The 27,565-nt window shown below is 39.4% G+C and overlaps 1 protein-coding gene across 1 annotated transcript in view; it reads right to left on the reverse strand.

The window, feature by feature from the left end:
- The window catches only part of cacna1fa (calcium channel, voltage-dependent, L type, alpha 1F subunit a), a 45,585-nt gene extending 18,431 nt beyond the window's left edge, over positions 1 to 27,154 (reverse strand). The window contains exons 1-26 of the mRNA XM_079636726.1: positions 26,975 to 27,154; positions 26,757 to 26,870; positions 20,495 to 20,634; positions 20,066 to 20,208; positions 19,803 to 19,955; positions 17,826 to 18,022; positions 16,298 to 16,401; positions 15,921 to 16,063; positions 15,250 to 15,315; positions 15,074 to 15,140; positions 14,957 to 14,983; positions 14,637 to 14,797; positions 14,326 to 14,551; positions 12,050 to 12,257; positions 9,640 to 9,760; positions 9,438 to 9,510; positions 9,302 to 9,362; positions 8,850 to 8,907; positions 8,664 to 8,763; positions 8,429 to 8,558; positions 5,543 to 5,602; positions 4,219 to 4,325; positions 3,969 to 4,056; positions 568 to 675; positions 238 to 290; positions 6 to 152 (exon numbers count right to left, since the gene is read on the reverse strand). Coding sequence (XP_079492852.1) covers positions 6 to 152; positions 238 to 290; positions 568 to 675; positions 3,969 to 4,056; positions 4,219 to 4,325; positions 5,543 to 5,602; positions 8,429 to 8,558; positions 8,664 to 8,763; positions 8,850 to 8,907; positions 9,302 to 9,362; positions 9,438 to 9,510; positions 9,640 to 9,760; positions 12,050 to 12,257; positions 14,326 to 14,551; positions 14,637 to 14,797; positions 14,957 to 14,983; positions 15,074 to 15,140; positions 15,250 to 15,315; positions 15,921 to 16,063; positions 16,298 to 16,401; positions 17,826 to 18,022; positions 19,803 to 19,955; positions 20,066 to 20,208; positions 20,495 to 20,559 — 2,666 coding nt within the window. The 5' untranslated portion in view covers positions 20,560 to 20,634; positions 26,757 to 26,870; positions 26,975 to 27,154. The remainder of the gene's footprint in view (positions 1 to 5; positions 153 to 237; positions 291 to 567; positions 676 to 3,968; positions 4,057 to 4,218; positions 4,326 to 5,542; positions 5,603 to 8,428; positions 8,559 to 8,663; positions 8,764 to 8,849; positions 8,908 to 9,301; positions 9,363 to 9,437; positions 9,511 to 9,639; positions 9,761 to 12,049; positions 12,258 to 14,325; positions 14,552 to 14,636; positions 14,798 to 14,956; positions 14,984 to 15,073; positions 15,141 to 15,249; positions 15,316 to 15,920; positions 16,064 to 16,297; positions 16,402 to 17,825; positions 18,023 to 19,802; positions 19,956 to 20,065; positions 20,209 to 20,494; positions 20,635 to 26,756; positions 26,871 to 26,974) is intronic.
- Between the last annotated feature and the right edge of the window lie 411 nt (positions 27,155 to 27,565).

Raw genomic sequence — 27,565 nt, forward strand, 5'->3', positions numbered from 1 at the left:
CTCACTGTGGCCAGCCCTCAAACGTAGAGACGGTGAATAGTGCAAGCATGCCCATCAGCACATTGTCGAAGTTAAAGTCGCTGTTCTCCCAAACTCTCTCCCTCACCATTGGATGGTTCATATCACCATCTTTGAACACCACAAAAGTGCCCCTGAAAAAAAAAAAATCACACACAAGTCTCAGAAAACACATTGTAAGGGCAAATAAAACGACACATTTATGGCTAAACAACATACTTGCACTCTTCAGGTGTGTGTTTCGCCTCATCAGTGCATCTGTAGAACCGCCCCTGCAAGAGGTATTACATTAATGTTAACCAAAATTAATACTGATTTCACTCTTGAACATAGGGCTGCTGATTAATATTAATTAACTAGTAGGCTGCACATGATGTCAACCTAAAAGGAAAATTGTTTCAGGAACGAACCAAGTTATTACATTTTGATGAAAGACAGACTGACTGAAACTCTTTTCCTAGGAACTGATCAATCGTGCAAAATAACACCAGGAACATGCATTAAGAAGGAAATAAATGTCCATTTGAATTCTATGTTGGTTTTAAGTACCTTGAAAAGCTGCACACCAATACAAGCGAACATGAACTGGAGGAGAGTGGTGACGATGAGGATGTTGCCAATAGTACGGATGGCCACGAACACACACTGAATCACGCTCTGAAGACAAACACTCATTGAAAGTTATGAATTAACATAACTGTAAATAATAAACATCATGGCATTTAGGGCTGCATGATATTGAAAAAAATTACATTGTGATATTGTTTTACCTGCAATACTGCAATATGACAAAATGCAAGAATTTTGACCAGATGACTTGAATATCTCTATTTGAAATGAATGAATTGTTCTAGAATGATTTGGGTGATTTTGTAGGGAAGTAAAAAATGATTTATATAAAATAAAATAATAAATAGCTGGAAAAGGACTTTTTATTCCTTTTTTGAGTGTGTTACAATAAATCAAACCTCTTTCAGTAACAATAAATTAAAAAGAGTTCTCATTTTTTGTAATTATTGTTAAATAACAATGACTAAATAACAATATTAAACAAAATATATTTTGAATATATTATATATATATATATATATTATTAATATAATTAATATATATATTATATATATTATAAAATATTATTATATATATTATTAATATATATATTATATATATTATTAAATTACTGCTATTATACTGTATTTTGTAGTACAACACTGATATTTACATCTTAATTTCTTCATTTTCAAATGTTAACCCATCTGGATTTTGTTTTTAATACAGTTTTTCTCAGTCGCTTTGGTGCATTTCTCACATCATTATTTACATTTGCACAACAGTTAGTTCAACCTCCACAACATTTAGTCATTTGTGCACATCATAGTAGCCGTTTCTCATTCCTTCGAACAAACTGCAAATGCTTTTGGACAAGCATCAATTGCTTTCATACAACTCTCTGCTGTTTTATAACATTATCATTTGCTTATGTCATGTCAGTCAAAATTAACTATACTTGTGAATGCTGAATAGTCATTCCATATAAAACTAATAGTCCTCCTTTCATTGCTTGAGTCATTACATACAAAAATGTTGAACTAGTTGTCAAAATGTGTCAAGCAAATTTAAAAAAAAAATTTAAATCATTTTTGAAAATGTCTCCTAAGTTGATCAATTTATCTTAGGTGAATCTCAACTTTCACTGATGCGAAGGGGTGTGTGAAGCATTTGCAACCAATGATAAGCCACTTCTCTTCAATCACTGTCAGAGCTGAATCCCATAAACCCCCACTTTACAAGCATATATGAACCAAGCAGGACATAGTGTGTACCATTTCAACGCATTCTCATACAGAAATGGAAGGCCAGCCTCGTGGAAGAGGGGTGTGGGTGCGGGTGAGGGTGCGAGTGCGGTGCAGGACGGGGACGGGGAAGGGGAAGAAGAGGCCAAGTACATAGGCGGATCCCTGATGAAATCAGGGGTACAATTGTGGATCAATTGTGGTACAAATGTTAGGGGTACAACAGGGGTACAAATGTTGTCAATCACGGCCTCACAATGAAACATCTGCTGACTTTGTTAGACACTCTTTACAGGGACATAATCCCTGAGAATGAGAGGGGTCTAACTGGAGACCATCTGAGCAAGCATGTTGTTGTTTTGGATTGCATTGCAAGAGATGATATTCGCTGTGATGTAGATGAAATTATGTGGCCAGACAGAGAGGAACGTCTGGATGTGCATGAATGATTACAGTACTATGTATGTTGTATGTTCAGTTCCAATATGTACTGCAATATTGTTTACAGTTGTGCACAGCTCTACCCAAAGGGAGTTTATGTTTGTTGTAAATAAGGATGTATTTTTTCTTTTGCACAATGCTGTGAACAAATTAGAATTGCAAAGAGCATATGCAGTAAAAATGTGAAACATTCAGTGTCTTGTAGTTACCTCACTAAATACAGTAATGTGTAACTTTACTGTATTTTTCAAATGGCTGTGCAAATAGTATATAGTGCTGTCTTGAGCATTTTCAGGTAGTGTCACCAATATCTGACTTTTTTGCATTGGAAAACATTTACAGAAAAAACTGTCATTGTTAGCGATCGCCCTCGCGATCAGAGGCATAATAAGACCAATGCGCCAGGAAATCCCAATTAAGGTGAATTTATTGTGAAGACAGTGCAAATCCAATGGCAACAACAAACAAACAAAACAAAACAAAAACAAAGAAAAAGAAACTAAAAATAACATAAATATTTACAAGGTTTCGTGGGAAGGTAGCCACAACAGCAGTGGTATTGTTTGGTTAACAAACTTTCTGGAACCAGTTTCTATGGGCTTGCTTCCACTTCACACAACCAACCTGACCTCTCTTGCACCATGCTTCTGGCAGCCATTTATGGTCTAGTCCACACCCTGGAATGTACCATTCTACAGGTAAGTTACTTTCTAACATATGTACTTCCAACCCACTAATGCATATTAAACAATAACCATAATTAAATTACACAGTAACAACAACATGCAACTATGATGCAAAACAAAATGCAAAACAATGAATTAACCATTATAAACCTTGCTTTACAGGAACATTTGGAAACCCCCCAGTTACCCAACATGGTTTCTCCCAATCAGGCAGCATGTGCACTATGTTTAAATACTCTGCATTTAAGATAATACAGGTTTGGTCACAGATGTTTTCCAAGCAGGTAAGTTAGATATATAATAATGTGTTAAACAATTTTCAATAAAGTTTCAAATCAAACATATTTGTGTTGTGGTTCTCTATAATGATGAATGAACAACGTTAGCGGCTAATGATACCCAAACACGTTGTACATATCCACTACACAAACAAATACACATTGTACCCTCAAATATCTAAAACACATTATACACAATACATTCAAGTATTGCACAAACATTGCACATTCACAACACTGCAGTCTGAATATCCAGGATATCAGTGTCAGTAAACAGACTGCGTTAATGCGGCACATGTTTGTGTGTTTGATATGGTGAACCTTCATACAGTCATTCATGATCACGGGTTTGCTCCGTGACAGTCATAATGAAAACATGACAAAGCCATTTGACTATCTTGTTCATAGCAATGGTGTCAAGACTTTTCATCTTGATGACACTGACACTTTCATTGACATGAATACTTGCTTTTGAGGAATGAGCTATCCATTTTGAGCAAGTGACACGCTTTTGCAGGTTATCAACTAGGTTTTGCAGTTTGTACTAATTGTTTTGAGAACTGCATTAACTGTTGTGCAAATGTAAATAGTGATGTGAGAAATGCACCAAAGCGATTGAGAAAAACTGTAAATGCGCAGTATTTCAGAGATATGCGCAGCACTGTGTTTATTTACATGCGTGCAGCTCACGATACAGTGTATCTGCATCTCAGAGCAGCATGTTAACATTGAGAAACATTGTAACATTGTACCTTGAGTCCCTTTGCCCTGTTGATAGCTCGAAGAGGCCTGAGCACTCGCAATACTCGGAGAATCTTTACCACAGAAATGGCACTCGAACTAAGTGCAGAAATGACAACAAGTGAATGAAAGAAAGAAAGAAAGAAAGAAAAAAGAAAGGAAGAAAAGAAAGAAAGAAAAAGAAAGAAAGAAAGAAAGAAAGAAAGAAAGAAAGAAAGAAAGAAAGAAAGAAAGAAAGAAAGAAAGAAAGAAAAAACTTACTGCAAGAAGAAAGAGATGAGGGACACACTGACGACCAGAAGGTCAAGAAGGTTAAAGGCGTTTCTGCAGAAGGACCCTTGATGAAGGAAAGCTCCGTACACAGTCATCTGAGCAACACACAGTCACACATTGTCATTAATGTATACACTCAAAATGAAGGTTTTCAAGAATGTTTAAACACAATTAAGCATTTGATGATTTTGCACATGGCCAACCCTTTGTCAGAGCTCAAAACCACAGCGGGCTTCAGACAGTCCTGGGTAGTAACTGATAACATGTAATCTGGAGCAGATTCCAAAAATAAAGTACTTGTAATTGGATTATATAATGTTTTAAACTACAGTTACTTTTTTTTTTGATAACATGATTCGTTGATTCTCCCCAAATCTTTTTTTATCTTTTCAATTTTCCTGTAAAAAAAATCCTATCACTTTTATGTTTGTAAAGTCTTTTCGATTTGTGGAATTGCACACACCAGCCACTAGTCAAGCGGGAGGCAATAGCACTTGACCATTAAATTTACAGCAATCATTTCCATTCTCAATATTGCATATCCAATCAACTGCTGATGAACACATTTTAATTATTATTCGAATTAACACAACCATTTATTACTATGTCCTTAGAAGGATTTGTCTTTCAAACACATTAAAATGCACAAATTTATCTCTTTTCATATTTACATGTGATGCAGTTATTCCAAAATGTTTTAGTCAGCTAAACCTCTTTTGAACTAATATATTTTATAATTAGGTCAATAATTTAACAACACATTCGCATATTCACGGTTCTTTAATGTCAATTAATGGCCAAAACATGCAGGTGCACAACTAAAATGTTTTATCTTTTTTAGTATGTGTTGATTTGTTTCTATTTGTTTTCATTTGACATTTAATTCATTATTTATTTTTATGACATAACTCACTAACCCCCTGCAGTTCCTTCACAAACCACAGTTTCGGAAACCCTGACATATAAAGAGAAATAAAATATATTCCACAATATGAAGGGCATTACATTTTATGTTTATATCAATATGGTATAAATAAAATTGTCCAATTCAATTCAATATGATAAATGAGTTGGGTCGAAAGCAATCTAAAAGAAGTCTGAATATATTACCTAATTTTGTGTAGAGTAACAGATTACGTTACTAACTACAATTTTCACGGTGTAATTTTCAATCTGTAACAGACTACAATTTGTAAATAAACCCAGCACTGGTTACAAATGTATCCCACTACTAGACATATAGAATAGATCAAAATAGATCGGTCGGAGCAAAAGAGATTTTAACTGTGCATGTGGGTGATCAATAGTTTACCTTCAACATGATCTCAATAGTGAAGACGGTGGTAAAGACATAATCAGCATAGCCCAGCATCTATCATAGGACATAAACACAGCAATCAAGAGTACAGTCATTGTCTTTGGTACCAGGGTCAATCTCATGAGTCCAGGTCATATTTCACCTAAAATATTATATAATAATAATAATACTTTGCATATACACTGCTTTTTTGCTTGTGTAACCCCTCAACCCGAGTCCTACTCGCCCCACTCTGTGTGGGCCTCGAAACCCTGGTCTCCGGTGTGAGAGTCAGGCAATCTAACAAGGAGGCTAAAGACTGCAGCCTCTACTGTCTGTCCCTAGAGCGCCTATTGAGATCAGAGGAGTGAGGTTTACTCGCACAGCGACTACTAGCTGGCCTCCGTTACACTTGCTTAGTTGGGGACACTTAATATTCAGCAACAGTATTAACTTTACTGCGCTGACACTATTGGATGAGAGCTGAACTGAGCTGGATGATGACATCACTGTTTTCTCCAGAGCTGCTTTGATTGAACTCATTTCATAACTGATAAACTTTACACAGTCATTGAACCGTACTGAATCAACACTGAACTGATTTCAACTGAAAAATGACTATTTACTATTGTCTTTAGAGCTGATTTACAGCATATGATAATGTCAAAACTGAAATTTTTACAGTGTGTAAAAAAACGATTTAAGGACCATTAAAGGAACCGTATGTAAGATTGTGGCCAAATCTGGTACCGCAATCTCTTTCAAATTACTGTAGAGCGGTGTATCCCCTCCCCCTCCCCCCTGACTCGAGGTTGCCAGATAGGCTGCAGGATCCAGCAGGAACGTAGGCTACAAGGAGCTTCCAATGGCAAGACTAGAGCAGAGCTGGCAACCCGGATGCCGAAACACTACTGACGTCGTGATTGGTAGATAGGTGGAGGGTGGCGCATCAGGCCAAAACACAACATGACAACATCAACATCAGTTGAGGGCTGCAACTTCACTTTTAAAGGGCACCTATTATGACATTTAAAATGTTCCTAATGTTGTTGTGGGAGTCCCCAACAACAGTTTTACATGCATGCAATGACAAAAAACACTTTTGTTTTCGTATAATATGCATTTATTTTTACCTGATTTGCTCACCGACTCCCAAATGATTCGTTCAACGACTCGTTTTTCAAACCCCTCCTTTGCGCGACGCTAATCTGCGATTGGTCAGATGACCCAGCAGTGTTTACAGAGATAATACTTATTTTTAACACGGAGTGCAATGATGCTTTTATCAATTAAATTGTATTATAATAATGATTATAGTCCACTGCTTTATAGTTTGTAGTAAAAAACTAAAAATAAGATAAAGAATTTAATGTTATGTTAGCGAGCATAGCCCAGAGTTCATATTGTAAAAGCACAATCAGTCTTTGTTTGCATTAGCCCGATGCATAAACATAACGTTTTTACAAAAAAAAAATGCAGTTACGTTAACGTTACTACGAGGTATTACTCTATTCTTTAGACAACTCCGAAAACAACGACAAACACTTCACATATCTCAATACAATTGTCATTGAAGACCTAGAAGCTAAACGGTGCTTACACAACAAACAAAATAATTATTAAGCATGCTACATAAAATATAAAAGCAAAAATTATTAATAACACTTACAGGTTGTGATACGGAGGAGGAAGCTGATGCAAATACACTTGGAACTGAACCTTCCTTCAATATCAGCCGGCTCGCGAATCCAAGTTTGATTGCATTTAAAAAGCAATCGTCTTCAAAATGACGCGAACAAAGCACAAGGCTCGGACTATACTTCTGTGGTATAGTGAATTGTAGCCACTTAGTCTTCAAATGCTCCTCCTTGGGCAGATGAAAAAAGTTTGCTTTTGAGCCGCACTTCAGAACACAGCGTCTCGTCGCCATGATGTTTCCCTGGCCTTGGAGCGCAATAAGTGGGCGTATCGTATTCAAATAACTTGACAAGTTGACGTCATCTAGTCAGAGAAAAAGCTTCGGTCTTCTAACGATTCATAAAAATGACTCAGAGTCGACTCTCACTTTTGAAAGACAATAACTTTATATACGGTGCACTTTCATATTTCAAACTTTGCAGGATGTTTTTGTTCACTTAGATCTATGTTACACACTACATGAAAGGTACATTTCAAAATTCCATAATAGGTGCCCTTTAAATGACAATATCCTGGACGGACTACTGTTGTCAGTGATATAAGTATTTGAAATGAACATGATTTCTTAAAGTCTAGTGACATATCAGGGCCATTTTATGATTAATTGAAATACATTTCTTACATACAGTTCCTTTAATATTTAATAAAGGACCATATATTTAAAAGTAAAATTGTTAACATACATATGATAGTATTTGCAGTACTGAATTTATTTAATGTTGATTTTAAAGAAGAAAAAAAAGCGTTGTATTACAAGTATAAAAATTGAAATTATTGTGTATTAAAGTAATACATGGGAATTATAAATGTTACAAACATAATGTCACAATGTAAATAAAAAATAACTTTTTATGTAAAACATTGGCTGTGGGTGAAATATGAAAGTCTTCAAGGGATTTAGCTATTATATTAATCTCTATTGGGCACAAGGGATGGTGTTTGGGAATCATGGGTACCACAGTGCACTTGAGAAATGCCATCTAGCAGGGACATGTGATCTATTACTATTTTGAGACTATCAAATGCTAATTTGCAGGGCCAGTTAGTGTGCCTGACGATTTCATAATTTTAAAAAGGTATACAGTTTTAATAATTTGCCTCCCTTTGGGAATGTGAACAATGGAAACAAAGTGAAAGATCTGCACACAGACTGGCCCTCAAGCGTTCTGGGTCTTATCCTCTATTCTAGACACTAGAACTTACAACGTTCCTGACAGAATGAGTTTTGATCGGGTCTTCAGCGGCCAATGAAAAACTACTCAGTATGATGAAGACGAGGATGATGTTGGTGAAGTAATGATGATGAATGAGGTTGTGGCAGGCAACTCTGAGACTAAGTGAACATTGGCAAGGTTAATTTCAGGTCGGAGATCAGAAAAATGATCATTATTAGCAACCATCATTTGTGCTATTTTTTTTTATTATTTTTTTTACATACCAGTTTTTCTTTCCAAGGATGAAAAAGGAACTTCCATCAGGAATTGGTACAATTTTCTCCTTGGGTGTAAAACTTTCGACTTTCATGGGAGTGCCTATACCTTTGGAGAAAATTAAGATTTAAAAAAATGTCATACATTTATAATAATCAATGTGACTATACAGTTTTGGACTGGACAGTATTTACCCTCAAGCCCTTCAATTGCTCTGAACTCCTCACTTTCTTCCCAATCGTCCATTTCATTCTGAACAAAGAAAAAAAAAGGAAGAAAAAGATGACAAGAGAATGATCATAGAAACTTGCTTTGTAAATTCTTTGATAAAATGCACAATTAATCACTGCACATTATTTAAAGTCATATTTTATATTTATCAAAATGTGATCACTTCGATATAATAATACTTTGATCATATTTATCAAAATGTGATAACTAATCCACTGGGGGAAAAAAATTATAATATTAACCAATAAAATATTAGCCTTTTTCACAACCCAATCAAATAATGATGGATAAAAAATAAAATCCCACCCCACATTATCACCTGCTGATTTTCTGTCAGAAATCCTACATCACATTACAGAAGTTAAATGTGTCTCGAATGCCTTTAAAAGACAATGTGAGAGAGCAGGGTTCTTACACCAGCGTCTTCCTCTCTTTCTTCATCATCTTCCCATTCCTCATCCTCTTCTTTTTTCTCTCTATAAAACAGAACAACCGAATTAAGTTATATGCCTATGAATGCACAACAATAACAATATGTGAGAGTTGCCTACTCTTTTTTCTTTTTGCCACCATCTCCGGCTAAGTTGTCCACAGCGATAGCCAAGAAGACATTCAGCAAGATGTCTGGTAGACAAAGTAAGTCAAGGACCAGAAACGAGACTCCAGATATAAGAATAGCCATATGGACAGGATAATGGGTATGAAAATATGGAGCTTATAAAAAGAATGCACTTTGATATATCGAAAGGATACAGTTACCACAGACGAAAAGAATGACAAAGTAAATACAGACAATCATATTGGGAAACACTGGTCCTCCATACGCCATGATGCCATCATACATGACAGAGTTCCAGTCCTCCCCTGTTAGGATCTACATAAGAAAGAGATGTTAGTCTACACCTCCCAGTTCTGTACACATTTGTATGTGAAATGATTGTATTCAGAATCGTATAATTTGCATATGTTCCAGTTAAAGGGATAGTTCACCCAAAAGTGAAAATTCTGTCATCATTTACTTACCCTTTCCAAACCTGTATGACATTCTTTCGTCTGGTGAACACAAAAGAAGATATTTTGAAGATTGTCGGTAACCAAACACTTGATGGGCTCCATTGACTTCCATAGTTGTATTTTTTTCTTCTTCTTCATACTATGGAAGTCAATGGGGACCAGAAACTGTTTGGTTACCGACAATCTTCAAAATATCTTCTTTTGTGTTCAACAGAAGAAGAAAAAATTCATACAGGTTTGGAACAACTTGAGAGTGAGTAAATGATGACAGAATTTTCATGTTTAGGAGAACCATATTTAAGATGTACTGTAAAGAACCATCTTAAAGCTATTGCTAATAAAACAACCATTGTTTTGGGAGTAGGATGACACTTTTTTATTTTTAAAGGGGTCAAGTAACTTTATTCTATTTGAAGATGTACATAGGGAATATAAGTACTATATTCCCTTGTGAAAAAGAAGTGTCCTTAAAGTCACCCTGAAATCAAAATGACAAATTCTTATTTTTTATGGAATATATATATATTTTTATTATTGAACATCATTGTCTTTTTATTATTCATGTGCCCTCTTTATATTTAATCAAATTAACTTCCTCTCCCTCTTGCAGCGACATCTCTTCTCTTCTCCGATGACGTGTTTACTGGCATGAGGGCAGGACATTCTATTACTTTGTTATCGACCTCTGTTTATTACTTTTCAGCCCTTGGTGTGTGTATTGTGCTTTGTTATTGTTTTTTATTTGGTTCTGTTCCTTAAACCTGTCTTTGCAAAGCGACATTGGGTGTTGGAAAGGCGCTATATAAATAACAATTATTATTATTATTACTCACGCGAGATCGCAGCAATAGCAAGCTACAACGATCCAATCAATTCCCAATGGACAAAATCAAGTCCCGCTCAACATTTTTTCTTGTTTGAGAAGCTGTCACAATAGGGAAGAAAAGACTATCGCAACTTCTGTTCCATGTCAACTTTAATTGTACTGAATGTGCAATTTGGATAATTGCCAATTATGTTTAGTATAAATTTAAACTACCAGTATAATAAATTTTAATTTAAATTGGAATTAACAAACAATTCCATTCATTCCACACTTAGAGCCCTATCTTGCACCCAGCGCAATTGACTTTGTACACTGACGCATGCATCATTCCTATTTTGCACCCGCGCACAGCGGACTTTTCCCTCCACAGACGCACGTCGGTAAATTAGGGAATGAACTTGCGCTCGCGGGGGCGGTTCAGCGAAAAGAGGAGGCGTGTTCCGGTGCAAATGTTCCCTGGTGCTATTTTGCAGTTTCAAAAAACAATTCCGCCACTGACCAGGTAAAACCTAGTCTAAAGACAGTGGCGCGTTGCGCGTTAGTCATATGCTATTTTAAGCGCGCATGCTTGGCCATTATGTAGCGTGTGAACAATGCGCATACACTTTAATTCTCTAATCTAAACAGACGCAGCAGTTTTCATTTTTGCAAATCATACATTATTACAAGGAAAAATATTAACACACAAGGGAAATCATTGTTGTGTCCATGAAGATGTGAAAAAAATAGGCATAAATCTAGCTTACACATTTACCCAAATTATTATACGCCTATTTAACTGAAGCTAATTTGGGTGGGTTTCTCCCATCCCCATACATTGTCACTTCTCTGTCTTTTAAAGCCCTGACGAGAACGTCGGTCTCCTCGGCTGTAAACCGCTCCTGGCGTGCGCCGGCAAATCCGCCGTTATAATAGCAATTCGCCATGGAACAAGCGCGTCTGCTCTTAAAGGGAATGTGAGAGGACGCTCTGATTGGTTTATTTCATGTTACGCCCAAACCACGCCTATGAATAATGAAGCTACTTCAGACCAACCCATTTTAGACCAACCCCGGGATCCGCCCATAAAGTTATTTGCGTTTGGCGTTTGATACTTGCGTTAAATTAGGGGCCTATGTGTCACCACTAAGTATATTTTTTCCATAATAAGTACTCATTTTAAAAGTAAGCTAAAGTGTACTTCTTTTTAACAAGGGATACCTTTATTTTTCACAGCTTTTAGGAGTTTAGGTGATGATTAGTGTATGCACTTGACCTCACAGGCTGCATAAACACGACATTTGCAAACACTGTAAAAAAAAGTGCAAATTTTAGCTTAGTAACCTGGAAACAGGTGAGCAGGGCAGATGGAAAAGTGTCAAATGTGCTTCTTTTCATTTGAGTTTCATCAAAGTTAAACTTTCCACCAAAGAGCTGCATGCCCAGGAGAGCAAAGATGATGAGGAAGAGGAAGAGCAGCAGCAGAAGGGAGCAAATGGCTTTCATTGAATTCAGCAAAGAGCCCACCAGGTCTGAGAGGGCAGCCCAGTGTCTAAAGAGAGACATTCAGCATGTTCAATGAATCTTGAAAATCAGCATGACTCTAATCAAAGACTATACACAAAGACGGTGTACTGCTATTACTTATGAATGGGAGAAACTACAATGCGCAATATGGCGGAATACGTCCCGCCTTCTAAATAAAAGAGCGAATCGCTGATTGGTAAAGACATTGTCACTGCAGCTGCTGTTAGAAGCTCAGTTTCAGTTTCTTCTTAGGACTGCACATGCACATTGGCTGATCTAGCCTGAAAAATATGCTTTTTTAGGACAGTGCGTGTCAGATTTTCTTGCTAATTTGAAATATGTTATTTAATTGTGAGCTCGGCAAGAAGTTTTTGAGTTTATTTCCATTCAAATAGATTGGTCTTGGATGCCCAAAATAGCTTCCCGGAAACGTTGCAAATATGACCGCAGAGTGAACAGATTTTCCAGTAACACTTTACAATAAGGTTCATTAGTTATAACATTAGTTCATGTATTAACTCAAATGAACTAACAATGCGCAATACATTTGTTACACTATTTATTAATCTTTGTTAATGTTAGATTAATAAAAATACAGCTGTTCATTGTTTGTTCATGTTAGTTCACGGTGCATTAACTAATGTTAACAAATCCAACCTTTGATTTTAATAATGTATTAGTAAATGTTTGTAGATTAATTAATGGTGTAGAAGTATTGTTCATTCTTAGTTCATGTTAACTAAGGTAGTTAACTAATATTAACTAGTTAACCTTATTGTAATGTGTTACCCGTTTTCCTTTAAAGGGATTTTGCTCTTATCGAGTCTTAGTGATTATTTTAATGAGTTAGCTTTTTTTATTTTATATCTAAAATGAATTACAGGGTTATTATATTGTTATTATAGACTAATAAAAATGACAAAAACACACAACAAGATGACTAAAACTTTAACAAAAAATAAGTAATAACTAATTCAAAATAGTAATACATTCTATAACAGTATCTAAATGACTCAAACTTAAAGGATAATTCCGGTATTTAACACCTTGAGTCTATATTGTAGTTTGTTTTGGATGAACAAGAGTGGTGGCCAACATTTTTTTGACAATGGGTCCTCTCTCGAGTTTTTGACTATAATAGAATTGGCCATGGACCCATTTAACATTGGAGTCAAGGGGCATGTACGAAAATGTCATTAAAACAGCCAATAATGTTCGTTTACAAAACTGTTAAACTCACCGAGTGGTTAGTGGTGTTCGTTGATGATTATAAACAATATATCGTCGCAATATATGATTCCAATCCGTTTATTTTGCTATAGTGGAACTATTTTTTCAGACACTTCACAACCGTGTAACTTCCGCTCAATATTTGAATCTGAAGCGTTAGCACACTCCCGACCACTTGATGGCGATAACCGATGTTTATGTCTCGCGGGACACACACGGTCACAGTCGAGTTCAACTTCATATTGCACTGGTCAGTGGTCACGTCTTTCAATATTTTCAAGGTTTTGTTTGTTTATTTCGCTTACTCTCCCGGAGCACAGTTGCTCTGCTCGCTAGCCTTATGAGAAACGGAAGCGAGCAAAAAGACTACATCGACCAAATGTAAACAGCCCCCTTTCCGTTTCCGGTAGCGCATTTATATTAACGAGCACTCAGTCCTTCAACAGAATTCAATGGGATTTTACAAAATGACGAATAAAACACGACAGAAACTGTATTTCGCAACACTTTTTGTTTCTGGAACATCAACTAACATCACTAAGCACTCGGTGAGTTGCACAGTTTTGAAAACTAATGTTAAAGGTTAATGACATTTTCGGACATGCCCATTGACTCCAATGTTAAATGGGTCCATGGCCAATTCTTTTATAGTCAAAAACTCGAGAGAGGAACCATTGTCAAAAAAATGTTGTCCACCACTCTTGTTCATCCAAAACAAACTACAATATAGACTCAATGTGTTAAATACCGGAATTATCCTTTAACATAACTCATTTGAATTCAAATGATACAGCCAAGTCATTAATACCACACTGTTTCACATTGAATCTCAAAGAGCTGGAAACACTTATGAGCTAAATCACCTTGTGACTTTGAAGATACGGATCAGACGGACGCAGCGCAGCACAGAGATCCCGATGGGCGGGATTAGTTCCATCTCCACCAGCACCGTCTCCAGGATTCCACCACACACCACGAAACAATCAAAACGATTAAAGAGTGCCATGAAGTAGATCTGAAAGCCGAAGCTGTAGAGTTTCATCAGCATCTCCAGTGTAAACAGAGCCAGAAGGATCTTATTTGCTCGTTCTGGGACATTAAAGAGACCGTATTTAAGACAGGGTCAAATCATCTCATTAAAGGCAAACTTTGGCAACACTTCAGTCACACAAACCCTGTATATCAGTGAGCCACTTGGGCTGGCCGTAGTGTTCAGAGGCGCTGGCGGCAGTGTTGAGGAACACCAGCAGTAGCACCAGCCAATAGAAATTGGTGGATTTGACAGCCACACGGCAGTTCTTCCTAATGACCACATTCAAGTGGTACAGCTGCTCACTGAGAAAGAGAAGAGTCAGGAGCAAATATAAATAGAGATTAAATTTAAAACTTAAAAAAAAAGATATAAAATATGTCACTTTAAAATGATTCCTTAGAAAGGTAAAGTAACATTTTTTGGGGCTTCTGGTAAACGTTACTCAACAAATAAACACTTACCAAAAACTTATAGCCATCAGTCGTGCCCTAAGGAAAATAAAAGAGTTTAGGTTAATGCAATCTCTGGTATTTAATCATGTATTATATATGAAACAACAATATTAATGTTGTACTTACATTATAGATGAACAGAAACCACTGTCATCATCCAGGAAAGCTTCAAACTCAGAGTCTGAATCTGATTCTGTATAAAAGAAAACGGACTGAATGTGTGCTTCAAAAATTATAAGTGTCAAGATAAAATGTCCTAATTTATCTTAATACACACAAATCTGAGTGAAACTTCAGCATACCTCCATCTTCACTGTGTTTGTACCAGCCATATTTCTTCATCATTTTTTTCTTAGCCACCACAGCACCTGCCATTTACACCACAAAAAAGAAAAAGTTCTTAATTGACAGAAAAACAAACAAATAATGGATTGACCCAGCACTACACTGCTTCTTAACACGTTTTAGTACTTTTTAAGTACACATTTAAATACTTTAAACAGAAATGACATATTTTAGTTTACCAAAAATGCTTGTCATTACATATAATTACCATATTTTTATAAAAGCAATTATAATAATGTCAAAAATTACATTTAAAGATGTAGTTAATTTATGTCCTACTTAAGCGGGTCCAAAAAACACTTATGTTCATAAATATGAACTATAAATCATTTTAATTTAATTCTAATTAACATGCAATTAAGTGTCTGAAAAAATTCAATTTAGTTTACACTTCTTTTAAAGTATATTGTTGTATTGTTGATGTATAAGTAGCCAAACTCTTTATAAATGTACAGTTTGTTCTTCTCTTTCACAAGCATGGGCATTTTCTCATCAATCATGTGACATTCTGTCATCTTTATTAGGACTGTTCATTTTATTAATAATAATTTATGCACTGCACTGCCTACTGTATATTTTCCCAGTGTGATCATAATGTGAAAGGAACGCTAAATAAAGCTTATATTACGTTTATTTCCATCCTCATCCATGTCCTCTGCTTCAATGAGCCAGTCCATGTAGCCGATCATGTCCTCCTCCATCTGTTGTTTCTCCTGGGCCATCTGCAGTTCACCACGACACACAGCCTTCTCTCTCTCTTTAGAGAACTCACTGTGATGTGCAAGAGACACATGCAAAGTAAACCTTCACAAGATGCCCAACAAATGTCATCACAAGACCTCCATATCCTTACAGTATGTACAGTATCTGCCCATATAACTTAATTTGCAATGGGGGGCAGAGCTGAATGTATAACACGAAATTGTTATTTTCAAAACTATTTACAATACTAATACAACACACACATATATGATTTAAAACGGGACCAGGGCTTGAGTCACTCACCCGCTCAAAACACCCAACACGAGATTGAGGACAAAGAAAGACCCAAAAATGACCAGAGACACAAAATAAACCCAAGGCAGCTCAAACCCGATGGAATCATTCATCTGAGTGAAACATTACAACGAGAGAGAGAGAATTATATAAGAGAGAGGTTATATAAAGTTGCTCATGAGCTGTCAAGTGTTTTTTGAGTGGCATAGATTGGATATAACTTTAAACAGACAAGGTAGCACTTTATTTTACATTTCTTTTCCCCATGCACTATTTACTTATTAAAGTAAATTACAATAACTGGGTAATAACTTACCTGAACCTACCCCTAAACCTAACCTTTACTTTCTTGGGTATGTACACTGTAAAGTACACGTAAGTACACGTGCTGTAAAATAAAGTGCGACCAGGTTAGTAAGTGATTATATGATTATATATATGTCGTTATTGTTACCCAAAACTATAACATTAGTCCTATGTTAACATTATATAAGTCTCAAGGCTATAAACAGTTTGCTTTTAATTGAAAAACTGAGAGAGGAGTTGAAATTATTTTCTGTAATTGTATTAAAAAAAAACATGGCTTAAACTCAAATAATCTTCTATTTCCATTAACATTCCAATAAAGTATAGCCTGGTTGACACCAGACCCTTCTCAGTTGTAACTGAAAGTGGGTCTGGGTTCATTTCCAATTCCAAAAGGGGCGTCACCAACGGACGTGGCTCAAATGCCTCTGGGAGCAATTGGATAGACCTAAAACCAATCAGGGGTGCGTTTCCCATACAACGACGTAACTCACTGCTTAACTACCACAGTACGATGCATCGTTGAAGAAATCAACTAGCTAGTTACGACTGTTTCCCGAAACCATATTGTCGCAAATTGGTAGTTCAACCACGTTGGTTAATGATGTTACGCAGGTAGTGGAGTAATAACTAATTTTAATGAATCTGTTTGAGATCGAATTAATGCTAGATGTTTTGCTATAAATTACGGACATGGCATCTGAGGCCTATCTCTTATTTTTTTCTTATTTATTTCCAGATTCAATCATAGGCTCGTTCTTACGTACTAGCGCACGTTCACACATGCGCACTCTTTAAAAACGGTGCTTTAAATCTCTTGACAAACTAAAAGACGTAAATTACATTTGTATGTATTCTAAATAAAAGATATAGATTGCACTTAATGTTGCTTTTTTGGCTCAAAATAATTATGTGTTAAGTCCAAATGTCTTGCAAACAAGAAACTATGCTTCTAACCACAGGTCGAGAGCCGATGGTTTCGGGAAACACCGACTTGTTGAACTATGCTGATAACGACAGAACTTGTGACCATAGTTAGCTAACGATTCTTTTGGGAAACGCACCCCAGAGCGAACGTCATCAAGCCCCCCTCAACGTTTGTGATTGCTGCCTCGATTTGGAAAAATTGGAAATGGGCTCTTGGCCAGACGGACTTGCAGAGCAAATCTCAACCTTAGCTAAATAAAAAGATAAAAAATCAAGAGTGAAAAAGATGGGGGAGAGGTCGTACCCAGTAGAGCACATCAGTCCAGCCCTCCATTGTTATGCATTGGAACACAGTGAGCATGGCGAAGAATATATTGTCAAAGTTGGTGATGCCTCCATTGGGTCCCTCCCATCCTCCCTGACACACTGTGTTATTCCCCACGCAGAAGCGACCGTTACCGGCAAAAGCACATGGTGTAGGATCATCGTCCACCATTAGCTCTGTTTAAATGAAAATAAACAATTTCATAGGGTTTAAAATTGTTTTAGTCAACAAACAACCAATTTAACTCTTTCCCCATCATTGACAGAATTTTCCATCATTTATGATACAACGCTTCCCGTCATCGGCTGAATTTTTCCGGCAATCCATGTTTTCCCTGTTAAGCCGGTGTAAGAAATTATAGTCTGCCCCGATCCAACTTCCACTCCAATATATACATTTATATCAGAATGTTCCTTCACTTAAAAGAGCTTAATTATCATATAGAGACAATTACATCCAATCTCAGTAATATGTAAATAAATAGTATCACAGAGGGTAACCAACCACCATTTTGATTACAGGGACTTCAAATAGCTTGTCACCGTAAAACATTTGACCGTTCTAACAGAAGATCAAAGATGTGATCACTTCAGATAGATTGTATTACCTAAACCTTTTGCTGTTCTGATTTAATTTACATTAAGAGTTGACCATTTGGGTTGATCATATCCTGAACAAATGGTAATCAATTGTAGAATGGGAATGGGACACAGAGAATCTTCTCAGACAAGGGGGAGTCTCAACTTCATTAACATACAGACCACAGCTGTCACAATAAGAGCAACTTAATTTACATTAAGAGTTGTAAACTGTATTAGGATAAAAGGTTTGAGATTTGGATGTTCTGGGTTCATTCTGACACCGGTGAACCCAAGGTGCTTTTGTGTACCTTGCCACTACTTTACTGTAATAAACTTAATTTTTGAGATCTTCGACGTCCACATAATTTTTTCTTACACCGGGCACATTGTACAATTTATAATAGTCCTTTACGATTATTGCTTGTCAGGCTATACGACCATGATCCCGCTATAAGCATGTCACACTGTAGGATCTCAATTGTCCTTAATGTTAAGGTGTGTTAAAAATGGACGCACACAAAAAGATCGTCCGCAGTTTTATAACATCAATCCGTGACACGTTCTGGATAGAAATGGTGACTAGCAAACAAAAACAATCTTTAGAGTTCATTTTGATAATGGAAAACTGAAAGAAAAAAACGAAGAGGTGTTTGTGGAGGAAGTGGTTGTTTGTTGTTGTCTCACTATTTGCGTCATCGGGTTCTGTGTACCATTAGTTATGATTTGATGGTTGTTGTAGGAAAACTTCTGACACTTCTGAAAATTTTAATTGGCTGTCAGAGAACATGTCAAACTAGTGATCAAAGACTACAGATTTTGGCCACGGATCTTTAAGGATTCACACAATTTGTCTACCAAATCATGGCTAAAACACTCGGCTTTATACAATAGATACTACACACCTTCGGAAATAGTAAAGAATCTTTGGACCCAAAAACAAGCAAAGAAGAAGCATTGATTACGTACATGTAAGCTAAGACAATCATCAAACATTAAACAGCATATAAATCAAAAATGCCTAACATTACAGAATTAAATGTTGATCGAGGGGTATAGGACTGTGCAAACTTTGGGGGTGTTGATAGACTTGATCTACTCGATCTATGTTTTGACAACAACATGATTTTCGTTTTGTTCAAAATGTTGCATGTTCCCAAGCTAGAATGGGGCTCTGTTCTTTCTTTCAAAATATTGCATGTTCAGATACTGTATTCATGCAACAATATATTCTGGGGGCCTTGAAAGTTGATCAAAAATGCTGGCGTGGGCTAGCAACTTTTTTTTTTTTTTTTTATGCTGATGGGGACAGAGTTAAACATGCAAATGGAGTGGCATTGCAGCCAGCTTTGTAAGAGCTTGTGCTTGCATTTCTCACCTGTCCCTACATAGTAGCAGGTCTTGTGCATTTTGCCTATGAAGAGCTCCAGCCCAATGATGGCATAAATAATGATGACAAACATGACCAGCAGACCGATGTGGAGCAGAGGCACCATGGCCTTCATGATGGAGTTCAAGACAATCTGCAGACCTGCACACATCACAGCCTGAATCACAATCACTGTATACATCGGAATTATACAGTATACACCGTATACATTTTCTACTCAAAACTACAGAAGAAAGCATGCACACACTTACTCGGCACACCAGAAACCAGGCGCAGGGGTCGCAGTACTCTGAAAGCTCTCAGGGCTTTGACATCGAGACCACCTGGTTTGCCTGCTCCGTGATGTGCCTCTCCTGGTTTGTGCTCTCCCATTTCAGCAATCACACTGAAAAGACTGCAAATGAAAACACACAAACCTGGTAACCTCTTCTGCTGTTGACTTTACTGTCAATTAAGTAGGTTTATGTAGCCAAACTTGGTCTTCATTAAAGAAAGAAAGAAAGAAAGAAAGAAAGAAAGAAAGAAAGAAAGAAAGAAAGAAAGAAAGAAAGAAAGAAAGAAAGAAAGAAAGAAAGAAAGAAAGAAAGAAAGAAAGAAAGAAAGAAAGAAAGAAAGAAAGAAAGAAAGAAAGAAAGAAAGAAAGAAAGAAAGCATATTGAACTTGAAAACCACACACATACCCTACAATGACAATGACAAAATCCAGCAAGTTCCACCCACTGCGGATGTAGGCGCTAGGATGCATGACCAGACCGTAGGCGAGAATCTTTGTGAATGTTTCGATGGTGAAAATGACCAGAAACACATACTCCACTTGTTCCTAGGAAGAATTAAGGAAGTAAGTGTCACAGTGTCTGGTTTGTGTATTCCTGGTGTCCACTAGAGGTCCTCGTCCCCCACGGTGTCTGTCACATTATGAACTGCATTCCCCACAATCCTTGTCTGCACTAATCACTGTTCACTGCACTCAGCTGTTCCCCGTCATCATTGTTCCCAGCTGTTCCCTGTTTCATTGTTAGTTCTGTGTGTATATATACCCTGTCTGTTTCAGTGTTTGTCACGGAGTCCTTGTTAATGTCCCCACACTTCCGTTTCTGTTCCTGCCTGTTACTGTTCGTGTCTTGTGTTTTGGATTGCCTTATTGGACTTTCGACCCTTGCCTGGACTGACTGTGAGTACGGATTACCCTTCAATAAACTACTGCACTTGGATCTGTCTTCTCGTCTTGTGTGTGATCGTGACAGAAGGACTCCGTCACAATGCAAGGATCCAGCGGTATGTTTTCCAACTTCTCTTCCCCAGCCATCGAGCGGGAGAGGAGGGATTGTTTTGAGGGGACCCGCCTAGCCATTTTTCGTGGGACCCGGGGAGGTCACAGAGGAGGAGGTGGTCGAGAACAAGGCCAACACCACCCTCCACCTTGGCCCCCCTTCGTCCCTGGACTGGTGAGGGACGGATTAGAGCCACCATCTCGCCATCGCGGGCGGAGAAGGGGAAAACGCACGTCTGCCCAGCCAGAGTTTGTTCACGTCCCGTCTGCCCAGCCAGAGTTTGTTCACGTCCCGTCTGCCCAGCCAGAGTTTGTTCACGTCCCGTCTGCCCAGCCAGAGTTTGTTCACGTCCCGTCTGCCCAGCCAGAGTTTGTTCACGTCCCGTCTGCCCAGCCAGAGTTTGTTCACGTCCCGTCTGCCCAGCCAGAGTTTGTTCACGTCCCGTCTGCCCAGCCAGAGTTTGTTCACGTCCCGTCTGCCCAGCCAGAGTTTGTTCACGTCCCGTCTGCCCAGCCAGAGTTTGTTCACGTCCCGTCTGCCCAGCCAGAGTTTGTTCACGTCACGTCTGCCCAGTCGGAGACTGTTCACGTCACGACTGCCCAGTCGGAGACTGTTCACGTCCCGTCTGCCCAGTTTGAGACTGGTCTAGAGATGCCCATTTGTGGGGCCGCCAAGGGTATGTTGGACTATTTGGAGCGTCTGGCTCGGATCCTGGACATGCCAGTGTCTGCTGTTCCTGGGTCGGAGCCAGTGTCTGCTGTTCCTGGGTCGGAGCCAGTGTCTGCTGTTCCTGGGTCGGAGCCAGTGTCTGCTGTTCCTGAGTCGGAGCCAGTGTCTGCTGTTCCTGAGTCGGAGCCAGTGTCTGCTGTTCCTGAGTCGGAGCCAGTGTCTGCTGTTCCTGAGTCGGAGCCAGTGTCTGCTGTTCCTGAGTCGGAGCCAGTGTCTGCTGTTCCTGAGTCGGAGCCAGTGTCTGCTGTTCCTGAGTCGGAGCCAGTGTCTGCTGTTCCTGAGTCGGAGCCAGTGTCTGCTGTTCCTGAGTCGGAGCCAGTGTCTGCTGTTCCTGAGTCGGAGCCAGTGTCTGCTGTTCCTGAGTCGGAGCCAGTGTCTGCTGTTCCTGAGTCGGAGCCAGTGTCTGCTGTTCCTGAGTCGGAGCCAGTGTCTGCTGTTCCTGAGTCGGAGCCAGTGTCTGCTGTTCCTGAGTCGGAGCCAGTGTCTGCTGTTCCTGAGTCGGAGCCAGTGTCTGCTGTTCCTGAGTCGGAGCCAGTGTCTGCTGTTCCTGAGTCGGAGCCAGTGTCTGCTGTTCCTGAGTCGGAGCCAGTGTCTGCTGTTCCTGAGTCGGAGCCAGTGTCTGCTGTTCCTGAGTCGGAGCCAGTGTCTGCTGTTCCTGAGTCGGAGCCAGTGTCTGCTGTTCCTGAGTCGGAGCCAGTGTCTGCTGTTCCTGAGTCGGAGCCAGTGTCTGCTGTTCCTGAGTCGGAGCCAGTGTCTGCTGTTCCGGAGTCGGAGCCAGTGTCTGCTGTTCCGGAGTCGGAGCCAGTGTCTGCTGTTCCGGAGTCGGAGCCAGTGTCTGCTGTTCGGATTTCGGTGGTCCGGAGACGGAGGAGGAGAAGGAGAGGAGCCTCTTCATCGGGTCGTCTGGTGGGTGCTAACCCAGAGACCAGCCCGGAGGTAACTGCCATCCCTGCCGCCCCGCCCGAGCTGCTCGCCCTGCCGGCCCCGCCCGAGCTGCTCGCCCTGCCGGCCCCGCCCGAGCTGCTCGCCCTGCCGGCCCCGCCCGAGCTGCTCGCCCTGGTTCCTGAGCCGGTGGAGCCGGTGTCTTTTGCTGTTCCTGAGCCGGTTGCTGTTGTTGTTACTGAGCCGGTGGTGTCTGTTGCAGTTCCTGAGCCGGTGGTGTCTGTTGCAGTTCCTGAGCCGGTGGTGTCTGTTGCAGTTCCTGAGCCGGTGGTGTCTGTTGCAGTTCCTGAGCCGGTGGTGTCTGTTGCAGTTCCTGAGCCGGTGGTGTCTGTTCCAGTTCCTGAGCCAGGGTCTGTCTCTGTTCCGCCTTGGTCGCCCGAGTGGTCGTCTCCGCCGTGGCCGCCCGAGGGGTCTTCACCGCCCTGGCCGCCCGAGGGGTCTTCACCGCCCTGGCCGCCCGAGGGGTCTTCACCGCCCTGGCCGCCCGAGGGGTCTTCACCGCCCTGGCCGCCCGAGGGGTCTTCACCGCCCTGGCCGCCCGAGGGGTCTTCACCGCCCTGGCCGCCCGAGGGGTCTTCACCGCCGTGGCCGCCCGAGGGGTCTTCACCGCCCTGGCCGCCCGAGGGGTCTTCTCCGCCCTGGCCGCCAGATGGACTGTCGTCTCCGCCCTGGCCGCCAGATGGACTGTCGTCTCCGCCCTGGCCGCCAGATGGACTGTCGTCTCCGCCCTGGCCGCCAGATGGACTGTCGTCTCCGCCCTGGCCGCCAGATGGACTGTCTGCTTCGCCACGGCCGCCGGTTAGATTGTCATCCCCTGTTCCTGTTCCCCTTCATGGTCCTGGCCCTCCATCCCTCCCCCTGATCCTCCACCATTCTACCTCCCGCCTGGACTCTTGTTTTGTTTTTGTTTTTTTGTGGGTCTTGGAGCGTCTGGTAGCCGCTCCGTAGAGGGGGGATTATGTCACAGTGTCTGGTTTGTGTATTCCTGGTGTCCACTAGAGGTCCTCGTCCCCCACGGTGTCTGTCACATTATGAACTGCATTCCCCACAATCCTTGTCTGCACTAATCACTGTTCACTGCACTCAGCTGTTCCCCGTCATCATTGTTCCCAGCTGTTCCCTGTTTCATTGTTAGTTCTGTGTGTATATATACCCTGTCTGTTTCAGTGTTTGTCACGGAGTCCTTGTTAATGTCCCCACACTTCCGTTTCTGTTCCTGCCTGTTACTGTTCGTGTCTTGTGTTTTGGATTGCCTTATTGGACTTTCGACCCTTGCCTGGACTGACTGTGAGTACGGATTACCCTTCAATAAACTACTGCACTTGGATCTGTCTTCTCGTCTTGTGTGTGATCGTGACAGTAAGTAGAAGTGATGCAATATCCACACACACACACACACACACACACACACACACACACACACACACACACACACACACACACACACACACACACACACACACACACACACACACACACACACACACACACACACACACACACACACACACACACACAATTCAAAAGTTTGTAAGATTTCAAAAATTGTATTCAGCAAGGACGCATTAAATTGATCAGAAGTTACAGTAAAGACATTTGTCTAAATTGCTGTGCTGTCCAAATCTGTTTTGTTTTCACAAAAATATTGAGCAGCAAAAATCCAATATATTTAGATATATTCATATGTCCAAGTGAATTTTAAATGGCACTATAAAAATGTGTCTGTCATAATTAAGTTGCACGATATTTAAATATACAAGCTTTATGATTGAGAAGCAATTTGGTCAACAGACAGACACGCACGCACACACACACACACTATATTTGTGAGGACATTACATAGGCGTAATGATTTCTATACTGTACAAACTTTATGTTCTATCCCCTTACGCTGCCCCTATCCTGAAACCTACCCATCACAGGAAACATTCTGCATTTTTACATTTTTTATAAAACATTGTTTCCTAAGCTATTTGTTTTTTTAAGCTATTTGAATTATGAGGACTCATGAAATGTCCTCATAAACCACGTTTAAGTTGTAATACCAGTGTAATACACATGTCACACACACACACACACACACACACACACACACACACACACACACACACACACACACACACACACACACACACACACACACACACACACTCTCCCTTTCACCTGATTCCCCCTATAACACACATTGCTGAGCTCATTAGCTTTCTGCCCTCTTGACCTACTCAGTAAGAAGCTAAAGCTAAATGCTACCACACAGTAATACCAGCTAGTCATCCATATGCTGAATGCACTACTGACTCAACAGACATCAGTACAAAGTCTTAGCTAACCTGAAAATGACAGTATGAGCAAACTGTAAGAGTTCTATAGGGGTTAGTGCAAGTGTATTAACTTAAATCCAGATGGATGGTGTAGTGTAAGAAAAAGAAAAGACAGACAAAAGAGAAACAGAGAAGCATGGAGAGGTGAATCTATTAAATAAAACACTAACGGTTTGTTGCAATCATTTCTGTAATATCAGTCAGAGAGTATCACGTGTCTTCTAAGGGCAGCGAGCGAGCTGCCATAGACAGAGAACAGATGGTCAATTCTCTTATCCTGTTTGGTATTCAGAGCTGTCAGTCAAACTTCAAGCCTAATGCAATTATAGTGTTGCACCGAACACTAGGAGCTCTGAAGAACTGTACATTTCCTTCTATTGGATACATTCAATTTAACATGCAGATCATTAAAAAACCTCTCAAGGGCAAGTTGCTCAGCCAGGGGCCGAATGCACAAACCTTTAAGTACTTTCCATTAACACTGTGTCCTAACCTGGTGCAATGCGAAAAGTCTAATTGAACGCGAAACCACTGGACAACGTGCAGTTTATGTAGCGCAAGCTTTTATACCAATGAGTTTTCACAATGGAACAGCATGAAGTCGCAGTAGTAGAATTCAAGTGTTCGACAAAATGTCCTGTCAATAGTCACACTATATGCTTTAGTGTGAAAATTAGCATATGCACAAATGGCAGAATTTACACAAAACACATTACATATATATATAGATCCTCCCATGTGTCTTGTCATTGGTTAATCATCTGATCATTGTTCACAGGTGTTCCTTGTCTTTTAATTAGTCTGTGTATTTAAGCCCTCATGTTTGCACTGTCTTTGTCGAGTATTGAATGTTTCCTGTTGATGTTCTTGTTCTGAGTTTCCAGTTTCATGCCTTTGTTTTATGTTTGATCACATTTTGATAATAAATTGCATTTGGGTTCTCACTTCAACTTGCCTCCAGAGGATTCCTTACATAAATAGACCATATACTGTAGATCAACATGTATTAAATAGGGGTGGGAATCTTTAAGCACCTCACAAAATCTTAAAATCTTTTTATTTTAATTATAAGAACTTTTTTAAATAATTACAAATTCAATTATATTAAAACAATTGTATGTTAAGAATTTGAAATATATCTAACATAGCTTCAAAACATCAAAACAAGTAGTAAATAAGGAGGAACAAATAAACACATTAATAATATCATAAATAATAAATAAAGAGTGCTTTTAGTATTTAAGAGTCTATCTGAACGGTTTCCATTGAAGAGCTGAGAGGAATTTTTGTCTTTCTCAGCTTTACTGTTGTTCGATTATTACTGATGACATCATAGACAGCGGGAGATCTAATAAACTGCATTTACACTAATAAATGAACAGATCTAAATATAATATGTGATTTGTCCTGTCTGTTTCCCTTAACCCCTTACATTAATTTTGTGTCATAAAAGCATGAGATGCAAGTACATTTAACTACTTGGGGTTGCACACAGTATATAAATATATAAGGGGACTCTTGCTTATTATTTATGGATGGCTTAAGCTGCACACCATGCAGGTGATCAATTACACATGCTAAAAGCACAAATGGAGCACAAAGTTACATTATGTGGTTTGATTTATTTTGGGAGGTGGAATCAGTTTTCATTTACTGAGTGAATGGCATAGTAGACTCACCAGATTGTGGTTAGTGGCATTGGAATCATCTTCAGGAAATGGTTTGGACACACCAAGGGCAACACAATTTGCAAAGATGGCCAGTAAAATGAATATATCAAAGGGCTTAAAGGTCTAAGGTCAAGGAAACCATCATCTTGAAAACATACAAAAGAAAAGAATGCACAAGGACTGCACACACACACACACACAAACATTGGGCAAAAGGATATTTCCACTCCACCAGCGCCAGTGCTGCCATGCGTATAGGATTGCTGAGAGTGAGGCAGCACAGAGCTCTAGGAGCACGCAGGGCCGATTTGTTAGCTTGCGTGTGCTTCTTGGCTCCTCCAGCTCTCTTTTGCCCTGCAGAACCTGTTGAGTTGAGTGTGTCTGTCTTGCTGGGGTCAGACCCGGCCAAGCCGGCCCCATCTGAAGTAAAGGGTTTTCTTATTAAATCTATGCCTGTGACAAATTATCTGCATCTAATATAAATATTAAAATATAAGTTCACTTTGAGAAAATCAAAATTGAGATAATCAAAATTCCAATCAAAATGGTCACTCCAAATTCGTTTGACTTTTTTTTCTTATGAACAATGAAAAAAAAAATAGCCATGCTTTGTGAAAGTGAATGGAGTGTACAGCTGACAAGCAACAAACCAGCACATTATTCAAAAATTATCCTATTGTGTTCATGCGGTTTAGGAAAAACATGAGAGTTAATGATGAATATAAGTGGTCAAGCTAAACTAAAGACATTAAGAGCAAAGGTAAATTAGCATTCAGTGAAAAGAATGCAATCAGTTTCTAATGTCTATGATCTGAATA

This window comes from Phoxinus phoxinus (genome assembly GCF_949152265.1).
Source record: "Phoxinus phoxinus genome assembly, chromosome: 15".
Classification (NCBI taxonomy): domain Eukaryota; kingdom Metazoa; phylum Chordata; class Actinopteri; order Cypriniformes; family Leuciscidae; genus Phoxinus; species Phoxinus phoxinus.